The sequence below is a fragment of the Pongo abelii genome, chromosome 9 (assembly GCF_028885655.2).
Source record: "Pongo abelii isolate AG06213 chromosome 9, NHGRI_mPonAbe1-v2.0_pri, whole genome shotgun sequence".
Lineage (NCBI taxonomy): Eukaryota > Metazoa > Chordata > Mammalia > Primates > Hominidae > Pongo > Pongo abelii.
Window position 1 is genome coordinate 33638659 of NC_071994.2, and position 14609 is coordinate 33653267.

Consider the following 14609-nt stretch of genomic DNA (forward strand, 5'->3'; position numbering starts at 1 on the left):
GCCGTCACCTATGTCTCAAATATTAGAGCTCATAACTGGGGTGACTGGATGCAGGAGAGAGTCCTCCCAGGGCCCAGCGGCTGGCTAGTGCTCAGTCCACGTGGTTCTCCCACCAAACCCTCCGGTGGCTTCTCTTCCCAGTGGGGGCCCAGCCCGTGAGGCCCTAGTGACCATGGCCGCTCTTCTGTGCCTCTGATCTCACAGCTACGACTCTGCTCCCTTAATGACCTCGGTGCTGGGTGTCAGACTGTCTTCTCCCTGCCTGGAACCTGGCCCCCAGATATCCTCAGGGACCCTTGCCTCCCTCCCTTTCTTCAGGTGGTCACTCAAGGGTTACTTCCTCAGTGATTCTCTTCTTGACCCCCCAACAATTTAAAATTGCAACCACTACCTTCTCAACATGTCCTAGCCCTTCCCTGCCCAACTTTTCTCCATAGCACTAATTAGCGTCAAACATGTTACTTATTTATTTAGTTTCTTTGATCTGCCCACCCTAGAACATAAGCTCCACAAGGGCAGGGACTTTTGTCCACTTCATTCACTGCTGTATCTCCAGTGCCCAGAGCAGTGCCCTGCACATAGTAGGTGCTCAATAAATATCTGTTAAAAAAGTGAATGAGCATGAGTCCTCTTTACCAGAGGGTCAGCCTATTTCTTTAAGTGGCTTTTTTTTTTCTTTTCTTATTTTTATTTATTTATTTTTTTTTTTGAGACAGAATCTTACTGTGTCTCCCAGGCTGGAGTAATGGCATGATCTCAGCTCACTGCAACCTCCGCTTCCCAGTTTCAAGCCATTCTTGTGCCTCAGCCTCCCAAGTAGCTGGGATTACAGGCACCCACCACCATGCCCAGCTAATTTTTTTATTTTTAGTAGAGATGGGGTTTCTCCATGTTAGCCAGGCTGGTCTCAAACTCCTGACCTCAGGTGATCCACCCACCTTAACCTCCCAAAGTGCTGGGATTATAGGTGTGAGCCACTGCGCCCAGCCAAGTGGCATTTTTTCAGATAAATGTCTGGTGGCCATGTAAAGTAAACCACTTCCTGCTCTGGTATGCTTCTCCTTGGGGTGAATTTTCCCTATTCCGTCAGCTGGATAACAACTCTGAAGTGCCCCTCACTCCAGACCCTGCAAATGGACCAGATGCAAACCTCCTAAGTCAAATGCTGCCTCGTCACCCAGAGGTGATGGGGTGAGTCACGTGGGCACTGCATGCTCCAGTCTTGGCCCTAGAATTAGTGATTTAGAAGGCTCTGGAACACACAGAATGCAGACACTCTCCCCTCAGAGAGACAAAGTATTCAACACTGTGACTCTCTATTCAAAGTCCTGACCTCAGATGAACACTGTAGGCTGATTTTAAAACTACTGGGAGAAAATGGGATTTTAAAGATCTCTGCCCTCTTCTCCTGCATTGGCCTTATCTTCGTCCTCATCAGCTCCTGGGGTGGACATATTTCCCAGACGACATCCTCTTGCTTTCCTCTTCCATCCACTAGCTACGTTCCTTCACCAGGCACTCATATTTTTCCCCAGGATTTTAATTCTAATCTCTATCTACAGAATCCTCAAAGTCTATAGCGTTACCTTGAATCTCTCTCCAGAGGTCTAGGCTTGAATTCCCAACACCTTTCTTAACCTTCATAGGATATCCTATCATACCCTTGATATCCCATCAGTGTCCCCAGTCCTGGGGCACCTGTTAAGCACATAGTAAGTGGCAGCTGAATCTCCTTTATCTGTGAGGCCAGAGGACTACAGGAGAGAAATGAAGAAGAAAGGCGATTTGAAGGTTGAGAAGAACCCATATAATACAGAGAAGAGGGTGCAACTAATGAAGATGGAAAGGGGACTGGAGAGGAGAGGCATTGTTAGAAGGCAGAAGGTAATTTATTGTTCAAGCTGTGTGGAGTTTAAGGGGATGATGACACATATCACAGGGATGCCAGTGGGATATTGTCGGGTGTTGCTGGGATACCGATGGAGAGATTCAGCTGCCACTTACTATGTGCTTAACAGGCGCCCCAGGACTGCACCAAGCCCTTTACAGGCAACAATTATCTCTTTTAATCTCCTATGTAGCTCTCTTAGGGAGGTGTTTTTTATATTACCATTTTACAGGTGGGGAAAATGAAGGTCAGAGACGCTTCATTTTCCAAGCTCTATAACTAGAAAGTGGAAGAGCAGGGGCTGGGCCTGGGTTACCTTATTTCAAAGGCTCCTCTCTCAAGTGCTATGGTGTCTCCTAACCATATGCCTCTCTTGGCACCTAGCAGAGGCATCTGGTGAAGGGTGGTTCCTTTGCCTTCACAAGAATAGAACCAGGAAGGAACTAGAGCTAGATCTTCCAAGATGAATGAGATGCGGCACTTGATTTTAAAGAGCTCATGAGGGAGACAGACAGACAACAACTGTTATGGCCCAATGTGAGGAGGGCAATGGGAGCTCCTGGAACCAAGGGAGACAGAGGGCTGTGCCTCAGGGGCCAAGGAAGGCTTCAAGGAAGAAGGAACATGCAGGATGAAAACCCCTGTGTGGCTTTAGATATGAAGGAGAGAAACGCAGCCCACATGGCTGGAAAAGCAGCCTGAGACCAAGCTGTGCAGTCCTGAAGGCTTGCTGGGTGCACCTGCTGTGAAGACAGGAGTTTGGATTTTATTCTGTGAATGATGGGAGCCAGCAAGTATTTTTCTAAAGTGGAGTCAATGTAAGATCAGAATCCATGTTTTATTACAATGACTCTAATTGCAATGTGGAAGGCACATTAACGGGAGTTTGAGTCACTTTGGAAGCTACTGCCATGGTCCAAGTGGGAGAGAATGATGGGATGGAGAAAAGGAAATGGATTTGTGAGTGACTGTGGAAGGGAACTGAGAGGACTGAGTGGATTTGAAGGAGACAAAGGAGTGAGGCTGGAAGGGTCAGAGGGTGGCAGCCTTTGAGCCTGGCCAAACAGAGTTTGAATCTCGACTCTCTGAGTGACAGCTGAGCCTCCAGGCCATCCCTCGCCTCCCAGACTCTCACTCCCAAAAGCCTCCATGAGTCTAACCTGATAGGATCTCTCTCTCCTGTCCTAGCCCCTGACCCCGTCCACTGTTCCCCATCAACTGCCACTAGCAAAGTCCCTTAGCCTCACCCAGTCCTCCTGACACTCCATTCACAGCTGCTCACCATGAAGCCAGCTTTCCTTTTCATGCCCATCCCAAGTACCTCAAGGCCTGGCGTGGCCTTGAGGAGTGAAGGAAGCGAGTCTTGGCTAAAAACGTCATTTTGAGAATAAGACTACAGACAGTGACCATCATAGAACTGTCATGGAACTGACAGGCCAAAGTAGCAGATGGCCGGAAGAGAAGTGTTAGAGAGGAAGAGATACTGAGCCAGGTGCATAAATCTCCAGTGAGTGATGGGGGCCTCTTGGGGCCCTGAGGTGACTGCAGTGAGGAAAGGGAGCTTCAAAGGACCTGAGATTGAAAAAGAGAAGTGGTGTGGACACAGCCATGAGGATTAAGGAGAAGCGGAGCCCTGTCAATCTTCCGGCACTTTTTGGGCAGTTTGCTCTGCCATTCTCAGTGTGTATTACCACACACCCCAGCTCAAATCCACCCCACACACCTCGATCTCAGCTGCCAACTTCATTTCATTATACCCAAGAGAGCAGAAGCAATCAGAGACAGCGTCCGCAAGCTTCCATCACCATGTGTCCCCCATACTCCACTTTCCCCTCATTAGAAAGGACCAGCTGTCTGTGTGGACCCCTTCACCTGTGCACCAGATCCCACTGCCTCATTCATTGACAGATTTTGCACCTACAATTCCTGCCTCTCTCTTCTGCATTGTCAGCTTCTCCCTCTCCATGACAGCATCCTCTCAATATTCAAACACACACCAATTCAAGTTTTCTAGCTTTTGTTTGGGTTCTCAATGACTGGAATGCCATACAGTCCCTCCAGCAACTGCCCCAGAAGATTTCCTCCCTTTTGCTGTCACTGCTTCCCCACGCCTTGTTCTTCTTCTCAGCCCATTTGGTTGCAAAACCACTCCTGCTAAGGTCACAACCTCCAATCCCCTTAATCTCTACCCTGTCATGCCCTGCCTCTTGGGAATATAAATCGACACGTAGCTCTCTCCCTCCCGTGAGATCTGCTGTCCTTGCTTGCATTCTGAAAATCACACTCTCCTCCCGTCTCCCTGGCTGCTCCTGGTCAGTGTCCTCTGCTCGCTCTCACTCTTCCCATATGTGGATTCCCCAGGGCTCAGTTTCTCCCTTTTCTCTCTAGCTAAACCCACCTGGTTATTCTCACCTACTCCCTTAGCTCTAAATGTCACCTATATGTTGATGACTCCTGAGTTTATGTCTTCTGAGATCCACGTGGATGCCTAGTAGACATCTCACACCTAACACGTCTACAACCAAACTCCCAGTTCCATCTCCCCTGTTCCCATGCCAACCCCACTTATCCTCTTTGGCCTGCACCTTCTGCATCTCAACAAATGGCACCACAACCAATGCTCAAGCCAGCACCTAGGAGTCACCCTTGATTCCTCTGAGCCCCGCTTCCTTCCCTGGCTATATACAGAATCATTATCTTGCGCCATTGCCTCTGTCCCCTGAAATATCCCGAATCTGTTCACTTCTCTGAATGTCCACTTTTAGTACCTTCAGCTCTCGCCTGGACACCTGCAGTGGTTTTCACTCCTGTCCTCTATGATTTATTCCTCACCTGGAGAGAGGGAGAAAGAGCTGAGAACAGAAAGCTCTGGTGTCCACATAAAGAGGATGCGGCAAAAGAGATGAAGCAAGCTGTTGAGCAGATGAGGACGGAGCCCACAGGGAGGGAAGGGGAGAGGTGCAAAGGAAGAGAATCTTGGTTAAAAATGTCACTTTGAAAAACAAGATTGCAGAGAGTGACCATCGTCATTCCTAGACAAAGTTGTGTCTGTGAGGATATGCTGGCCGAGCAAGACAATACAAGGTCTGGACCATCATCCTGGAAGCAAAAGTAAACTGGATAAAGACAAGAGCTGAGCAGGAGAGGAAGACCACAAGCCAGGTGTCAGGGACTTGGGCAACACAGACATGAGCTAGGAAAGCAAACCCATGGGAGATGACCTTTCCTGCCTTCCATGCTCAGTATGCTGCCAAATACTAAAATTTCTACCACCCAACCTCTCACCTTCATACCCTTTCCCCTTCCCCCACTCTCTTTATAGCTTTTGTTTGGGTTCCCAATGCCTGGGATGCCACAGAGCCTCCTCACCATCCTGCCACTTCCTGTCTGCTCCCATCCTAGACACTGCTGACCAATTAAGCTTCCTAAAAATGGGCAGTTCCAATGATATTACTCCTTAGCTCAGAAATCTTCACCAGCACCCCACAGCTGATCAGAGTGTGTACTATCTCCTTCTGTGTCATTCAAGGCCTTGGTCTCCGGATCAATACACCTTCCCAATTCCCTTAACTCCTCCATGGGTGTCGGCACCCCAGGCAATCTGAACGCATTTTTCAAGCACATTTGGTACTTTTCACCTCCATTCTTTCCCTCATGCTGCCCTCTCTTTCTGGAATACGCACACCTTCTTCTCCCTCTGCTGAAATCTTCACGTGTCATATAGTTAAGAACACAGGTTCAAAGTCAGACAGATGTAGATTAATATCCCGGCCACCTAAGCACTCGTTCTGTGATGCCGAGCAGGTTATTTCGTTTTTCTGAGCCTCAGTTTCCTTTCCTGTGGTTTAGATCTGAGTAAACACTGCCCCAATGAGAATAGAAAGTGAGAAAATCTAGGTGAAGTAACTCGCATAGCAGCTGCCACAAGGGAGGGTATTCAAAGAGACGGCTATTATTTTTAACATCCTTCCTCTGCTCACTCTTTCCAGATGCCCTTCGAAGCAAACCTTCCCTCTGCTGACCCCCTAACACACACTGCCTTTTACAGCACTTTCCTGTGTTGTGTGCCACTGCACCTGCATTAAGTCTCCCTGCTCCTTAAGAGCAGGAGCCAGGTCTTGCCCACTTCCATACATCCTCCAGCACTAAGCGACTTCATGTAGAACTTTATAAATGTTTGTTGAATCAAATTATCTTTAATTCTCCTGGCATACAAAAATAATCTCAGCTATAGTGATTTTCATAGCTGTTCACTAGATTAGGCTGAGGAAGAAGGGTGGGTAGGACTTGGGGGCAAAGTAATATCATTACCATCCTTCCAGTATCTAAAACATATCCCTTATTGCTTGAAACAACACAGAAACATAGCTGATTGATTTAAGAACCTTCCAGAATACAAATATGTTTAGCTCTGAGATGATTAACATGATTTTGGGGAATCATTTTGATTTTCAGGAAACATTTAATGGCATTAAAAAGACTGAATAAAGAGACCATTCCCTTACGGTCAGCTTGCAGAAGGACAACGTGATGCAGGGTCAAGGCCATCCTTTGGGAATCAATGGTGCTCAGGATCTTGGCAGCTGCGGTCCCCAGCAAAGGCTTCCCGTTGTACAGGGTGTAGTAAGTCAGCTCTGCTGGGTCCTTCGGGCCTGGGACACGCTGCATCTTCACCATCTTTCGGAAAAAGAGAGGCCGAGTGTTTGCGGGGCATTTTGCATGGACCCTGCAATCACCCAGGTGATCAGCAGATGTTCCTCTCCTGACTGCTGAAGCCTTCTGTGGCTAGACGCCAACCTTTGCATACCTCCCTATATCCAGCCTCTCAAGAAGCCTGCTCTCGCTGGAGCAGGAGACTGGGAGGAGAAAAAAGGTTTGAAAAATATGAACATCTGGAAAGAACAGTTTGCAGCTGGAGAAGAAAACACAGGATAGTGATGTCTCCCAGCATCCACAGAACTCTGGCCTCATTTGAAAATAGGCCTCTGCATTTAATTCAGGGCATGTTAGGTTATTCTCAAACAGGACTGTTAAATTCAAATGTCTGTAATTGCCAGAGAGGGAGAAAAATTAACTTATATGTCTGCAATTCAAAAGATCTCTGATAAAAACACTACTTGGAAACCCAATGTTCTTTTTCTAAAACGATGGTTTTGCTTTTTTTTACTCTAAAAGTCATACATATTCACTATAGGAAAATTTGAAAATATGGAAAAACATCAAGAAATAAAATAAAAACAATCTGTAATCCTTCTTTCACAAGCTAATTACTGTTGCCATTATAGATTATTTGCTTCCATTCTTTGTTTTTGCCCACACAACCCTTTTCCTTATTAGTTTACAAAATTATTTATCATAGTCTATATACAATATCTTGCAATTTTTACTTGCATCTTTAAAGGACCTTAAATATAACAAAAGCATAAACGTTTATTTTTACATGGCATTCTGATGCATACCTCATAAACTTATTTAAATAATCCTTTATTATTAAACATTTAGATTGTTACTAATTTTTTACTACTGTAATTAACAACTGATAATCACAAATACTAAAACTTAAGTTTTAATACTTACATAGTGGTCTACCGTATGCATGCCTGGTAAATCAAACTAACCCTTGATTATTGAACATTTGGTTATCAACTTTTTCCGTTATAATTAACAAATCATAAATAGTACAGTATTTTCCAAAGTTTATATTACAGATTATGAGTTTCACAGGATATTAAAAGATAGTACAAAAATGTTTATAGCAACATTGTTTATAACAGTAAAAAGACTAAAAATTCAAATGTTGTTAATAATAGGTTGGATAATGAGCTATTGTATACTCACATGATGAAATACTATAGTGTAGTGGTGAAAATGAATGAACTATGGCTATTCGTATCATTACAGATGAATACAAAGCCTGATTTTGAGCAAAAGGAACAAATCACAAAATATAAAGTTAAAAATTAAGCAAAACTACATAATATACTATTTAGAGATACAGGCGTGGATGGTAAAATCTATACAAAAAATATGGGAACGATTTAATACAAAATTCAGATTCACTCTAAACTGTGAAGAGGGAAGAAGGGAGTACAATCAGAGAAGACATATAAAAGGCTTTTGGGATAAGGTAAAGGTAATGTTCTTACCCTTCAGGTTGTGGATTCTTTTTATTAGTGTCCTTTAAACTCTGTATCTTTCTTATACTGTTTTGTGTATATGCTATAAAAATAATATCTATTAAAAATAGATATTATTACAACCCAATAGAAAATGGGCAAAAGAGTTGATCAGACACTTCACAAAGGAAGAAGTCTGAATAACCAATAAGCACATACTCAATGGGGAAATTCATATTGAAACCACAAGAGACCACTCTATACCCACCAGAATGGCTAAAGTAAGAATTGACAACACCAAGTGTTGCTGAGGAAGTGAAGCAACTGGAACACCTGTCTGTTTGGTGGGAGTGCAAATGGTGCAACCACTTCAGAGAAAGGTCTGGCAGTTTCCTATAGAACTAACGTACATCAACCCTATGAACCAGCAATTCCAGCCTATATACCTAAGATGAGTGAAAGCCATGTGGTCACCAAAGGACTTGTGGAAGAATGTTCGCAGCAGCCTTGTTTAGTAGCTACAAACTGGAAAAGCCTAGGTGTACATCAACAGAAGAATGGATAAACAAACTGTAGTATATTCATACAAGATATTATTATTCAGCAAAAAAAATTTGAATAAACTACTGAATGACACAACAACATGGATGAATGTCAAAACACTACACTGCGTCAAAAAAGCTTTATACAAAAGAGTATGTACTGTAGGATTCCATTTATATGAAATGCCAGAATGTCAAAATCAATCTATGTTTTAGAAGTATATGAAAATATATGTTAAGAAAACCTTATGGAAGTGTTTGGAAATGATATATGTAATCAAATATAAAATAGTAACAGTATAATGTCAACTGTAGAACCTAGAGAGTGATACGAGTGTTGACTATAATTTTATCAACTTTTCTACAAGTTTGAAAATGTTGGCCAGGCACAGTGGCTCATGTCTGTAATCCCAGCACTTTTGGAGGCCAAGGTGGGTGGATCACTTGAGGTCAGGAGTTCGAGACCACCCTGACTAACATAGCAAAACCCTGTCTCTACTAAAAATACAAAAATTAGCCGGGCTTGGTGGCACACACCTGTACTCCCAGCTACTCAGGAGGCTGAGGCAGGAGAATTGCTTGAACCTGGGAGGAGGAGGTTGTAGTGAGCTGAGCTCACACCACTGCACTCCAGCCTGGGTGACAGAGTGAGACTTTATCTCAAAAAAAAAAAAAAAAGTTCATAATAAAATGTTGGGAATATATAGATATTACTTAAAAACAAGGGCTTTTTGACGTTTAAAGTTGGAAACCAGTATGTTGGAGAAAATTAAGGAGATGTCTTTACTTCAGGTCTTTTCAGAGCTTTGGTATGCAAATAGGCTTTGGGACTCTTCAAGAAGGGGCTTTAGGATGTAGCCTTGCCCAAACCGATTTGGCCAGAGAGCCCCTTTTCAAAAGAACACTTGATAAGATCATGATATAGTATGAATACATGTCCTCTCCAAATCTCATGTTGAATTGTGTAATCCCAGTGTTGGAGGTGGGTCCCGGTGGGAGGTATTTGGGTCATGGAGGCAGCTCCCTCATGGCTTGGTGCTGTCCTCGCAGTAGTGAATGAGTTCTTGTGAGATCTGGCTGTTTAATGTGCGTGGAGCTTCCCCCCACCCTCTTTCTTGCTTCTATTCCTGCCATGTGAGACCTGTTCCCCCTTCATCTTCTGCCATGCTCGAAGCTTCCTTAGGCCTTTCCAGAAGCAGATGCTAACACTATGCTTCCTGTACAGCCTGCAGCACTATCAGCCAGTTAAACCTCTTTTCTTATAAAGTACTCAGTCTCAGATATTTCTTTATAGCAATGCAAGAACGGCCTAATCACTTTCTAGACACTCTCTGGAAAACACTATCCTCACTCTTTTGTCTTTGTGTTCACCTGTGTGTCCTTGTCCTCAAGATGAATTTCTTTTCTTTTCTTTTCTCTTTTGAGACAGTCTCGCTCTGTCACCACAGAGTCTCGCTCTGTCACCAGGCTGGAGTGCAGTGGCACGATCTCGGCTAACTGCAACCTCCACCTCCTGGGTTCAAGCAATTCTCCTGCTTCATTCTCCCAAGTAGCTGGGAGTACAGGTGTGCACCATCATGCTCAGCTAATTTTTGTATTTTTAGTAGAGACAGAGTTTCACCATGCTGGCCAGAATGGTCTCCATCTCTTGACCTCTTTCTTGATCCACCCGCCTTGGCCTCCCAAAGTGCTGGGATTACAGGCGTGAGCCACTGTGCCTGGCCAAGATGAATTTCTAGGAGTCAGTTTGTGATCATCTAAGAGTTTCTTGTCTAAATTCTTCACTTTCCCTCCAGAAAAATCATACCCAGTTGCTCTGTTTGAAAGTGCCCTTTTTGCTCCACACTCATCAATACTGGATCGTAGTATTTTACTAATCTTTGGTAGGTAAAAATGGCATCTTGTGGTAGTTAAAATTTGCCTTACTTCGGTTACAAATTAAGTCAAATATTTAAAAATTTTTAGTGGTCATATATTTTCTCTTAGGCCTCAATTTTTCAAATATGTCAACTAGAGAAATATCTTTAGATTCTAGACAGTTGAATCTCCATATTCATGAAGGTAGCTCATCTTTTTAAATGATCTAAGCCCAGAAGAAAGGCCTTAGGATAGAAGGATATTGTAACCCACGTAGAGTGAATTTTTTGGGGGAAACTGGGGCATGTTATTCCTTTCCCTAGTGGGAAAGGAGGTGGGGAAAGTGTTAGTAGAATCCGGTAGAAGTTGAATGACCATTCAAATATCTAATAGTTTCTCTCAATTCCAACTTAATAGCAAATTCCTCCTGCCAAGATTTCTTTAAAGGTATGTTACAAGGTGATCTACACCCTCTGTAAATCAGGGATTTTCAGAAATAAACCCCCACCTGCTTCCCTCAGACTTTCCAGGCAGCTAAAGGGGCCAAGTGCACTGAGCTCTTAGAAGAAATGAGAGAGGGCTGGACGTGGTGGCTCACACCTGTAATCCCAGCACTTTGGGAGGCTGAGGTGGGCGGATCTTGAGGTCAGGAGTTTGAGACCAGCCTGAACGACATGGTGAAATCCCGTCTCTACTAAAAATACAAAAATTAGCTGGGCATGGTGGCACGCACCTCTAATCCCAGCTATTCGGGAGGCTGAGGCAGGAGAATAGCTTGGACCCGGGAGGCAGAGGTTGCAGTGTGCCAATATTGTGCCACTGCACTCCAGCCTGGATGATAGAGCGAGACTCCGTCTCAAAAAAAAAAAAAAAAAAAAGAGAGAGAGAGAGAGAGAAAGAACACCTCTCTGGGCCCTTTGGTATGCCAAATGTGTTAGGTTTCTTAGGTTTACAAATAACACCAGGGTTGTAGGGTGGCCCCTTCTCCCCCTTTGGCTGATGCAAATCCCAGTTCCGTTATCTGAGCACCAGTGACTTTCTTCCTGTCATTTGGAGGAGTGGAAATTATAGAGCTCACATGGAACCTACAAAGGAGAAATCACAAACCTGACATGCGAGCTTAACCACCGCTTTACCTCGTGATAAGGTCATCCCAGACCACGAAGACTTTTAGAACCAAAGCAACATCCAATAGGACAAAGGGCCAAATTCACCAACTGCGAATGGAGGAACCTAGAGTCTCCATCAGGGGCATGACGATGACTCATGCAGGGAAGTGTATTCATTAAGATGGGTTGTCTATACTTTCAAGATTGCCTGGAGACAGGATTTGCACACAGACTATGCTAATGGCTGCAATTTCCTTTAAAATGCTTACTCATAGACAGTGCGATACTATGCATGTGTGCTATGGTTCAGTTACACTCAAGATGTGGTCAATCATCAATCAGGGGTTCACATGCCAGGGGTAGTCTGCTCAATTCCAGGTAGGAAGTCCCCACTCCAGAGGCAGCTACCAGGAGTGCTTCTCTAATTTGACATCATACTCAACAGAGCTTTGTTAATTAGCACAACAAATGTTAGACATGAGTTCTCAGTGGTGACAGTGCAATTCAAGATAAGCAGACCTGGCTAGAATACACCAGAGAGGCTCCCATTCTTGCAGGAACTGGCTAAAGTTTCTAGAAAGGTTTAGAATCTCTGCTCCTGGGGATGGCTGCTGCCTTGATTGGGTGCCCTCAGAAGTAGACCCTGAGAAGAGCTGAGTGCTTCTAGTTTATCTGAGAGGTGCAACGAACTGGCAGGAGGGTGAGGAGGTAATACAGCAATGGGAAGGAGCCTACAAGGGATGCGTTATTAAGCCAATTACTGCAGTCAATGACTAAAGCTTAATTCTGTGGGAAAGCTCTGAAAATGATCTAAAACATTTCAGAATTCTCCCAGCCACGAGAACCAGGGTATTTATAATACTGGTAATTCTCAGGCACTTCCAACCAGCATGGCATGGGCAAAGCAGGTTTTGACATCTCAAAAGTAGCCCTCTGAAAAAGATTCAGAGGCTGGCTATTGGAACTCCAACTGGAATGCACAGAAATGGTAAGGGGATGTGGGCTGGATACAGCTAGTGTCTGCTACATTCCTCCAGCCTAAATCTCTACATGGCCAGGTGTCCACTATAAGCTTCGAGGGTTCTGTTTGTTGAAACTGACTACATACAGGTAACAGAATCCTGTCTCTGGAATAATGGTGCATCTGCTATTCAGAGGAATGGAGGTGAGAGAGTCTAAAAGGACAGAGAGCTGTGACTTCACTGAGCTTACTGAACAAGCTGATGATGAGTCTGTCCTTGCTTACCAAGAATTTTTTGTTTCAAAAATATCTGCATGAGTACAGATTTTGTAACAAGACTTCCTTGTGTTATAACCTAGTTAGTGACAATGTCGGAGGAGCAGCAAACTCTCACCCTCCTTCATGTTTTTGATGGTTATGACCATCAGTTCCCAAAACCTAACAGCAGCATTGATAAAATGGCTTAGTCAGTTGGCAGCATGGAGGCTCCTCTGAGCACATTGACTTATTTAGTCTCAGGAAGCACATTCCCCCCTGTCTACCCCCAGTTATTAGAAAATCCCAGTGGCTCTGTATACACCTACCTGCACAGTGTAGCTTCCCAGAGTGGTGGCCCGTTTAAACCGCCGGCCTTGTTGCTGGGACATCATGAATAGCTGGGCCAGGCGCTGCTCCATGACCCGGGCAAAGCTCTGGTTGTGCAGGCCCACCAGCGAATTGTCCACACCCTGCAGCACTGTGGATGCAGAAGGCAGAGGAGAGGCTCAGAAGGCAGGCTTTCTGCTGATTCAGTAAGCACAAGCACCACTGACCCTGCACAGGCCACCAAGGGCCACTGTGCCCTACCTCATGTTAGGGCTTGGCCATCCTTACCTTACTTCACCTTCGCAACAGCCCGATGACAATCATTATCCACATGTTATAGATGCTGAAAAGATTAAGTGACTTGTCTGAGGTCACACAGCTAGCAACCAGCAGAGTCAGGGTCCAAACCCAAGCCAGACTGTGTAACTCCAGAGCCTGGGCTCTTTGCTCTGTGAACTGTGACATTGCTAATGCTGCTGTATTTAACTCAAACTTCACCTAAGATGATGATCTGTGTTGCTAAAAGTCCACATGGAAACACAGCACAGCTGTAGGTATGGCTAACGGGTATTTTTGCTGGTTTCCACTCAAGGTCTGGCTCAGGGCTATTCCTATTTTACTTTGCCTTGTCCACAGCTTGAGCTCCATCCTGCAACTCAATCCCTTATATCTGGGCAGACTACCCTGTTCAGTGTCCTCATCTCTGCCTCCTCTGTGGAGTCCTCTGAATGCCCACCCTAAAGCTACCCAAACCCCTCAGATGCTCTCTCATTCAATAAGAGGATGGCTGAATGGAAAGAGTGGGCTATCTCTTATGGCACTTGTCAGTTCGGGGACCTCAGGCAAGCCACTGGCCCTCTCTGAGTCCAAGTCCTTCTCTGTAAAAAGGCAATAAGAAAGTGTACATCATAGCCAACATAAGCCAATGAGCTCTAGGGTTTAAATGAGACAGGATGTGTAAAGCAGCTTAGAACATTGCCTGCTGTGAGGAAGGTAAAGGGAACACCCTTCTTCCCCATCCTTTTTCCACCGCTAGGCTTCATCTACAGCCAGGGCATCCGTAGTCAACAGGTAAGGCATGAATGACAGTTTCAGCCATGGCCAGGGCAGGGAGGAGGATTTTCAGGACCACTAGGGCTGTTCTAGGACTGCTGTGTTCACTTACTATCAGGGCAACTCCCTTTTTCTGTCTACCCCCAAAGTCCAGTCCTTGTTCCACATCCCTTGGGAAACATACTTCACCCCAAACACACAAAGGTTCCCTTCAAACACGGTCATGTTTAAAATTAAAAATGTGAAAAACAAATCTCATTTTCTTAAAGAGACCAAAACTTGAAAGGGCTGGGAAGATAAGATTTTTCATTATTAATAGAGTTTGTTCTACCAGAGCCCATCCAAGGATCATCGATATCATCCACCTACCAGGATATGGAAATAGCTTGGATGTGAAGAACACGTTGTAGTTATGGCATCCAGTACAACAGGGGGCTACCAGCAGCCAACGCTACTCATCACTTTCCATACAAGCCCAGATAACCGGTGACAATAGAT

At 44.7% G+C, this 14609-nt stretch overlaps 1 protein-coding gene across 4 annotated transcripts in view; it reads right to left on the reverse strand.

The window, feature by feature from the left end:
* KIAA1549L (KIAA1549 like) overlaps positions 1–14609 on the reverse strand; it is a 297476-nt gene that overhangs the window by 86268 nt on the left and 196599 nt on the right. For all 4 annotated transcript variants that reach the window (XM_054524510.1, XM_054524513.1, XM_054524509.1 and 1 more), the window contains exons 9-10: positions 13058–13209; positions 6394–6565 (exon numbers count right to left, since the gene is read on the reverse strand). In XM_054524510.1, the coding sequence (XP_054380485.1) occupies positions 6394–6565; positions 13058–13209 (324 nt within the window). The remainder of the gene's footprint in view (positions 1–6393; positions 6566–13057; positions 13210–14609) is intronic.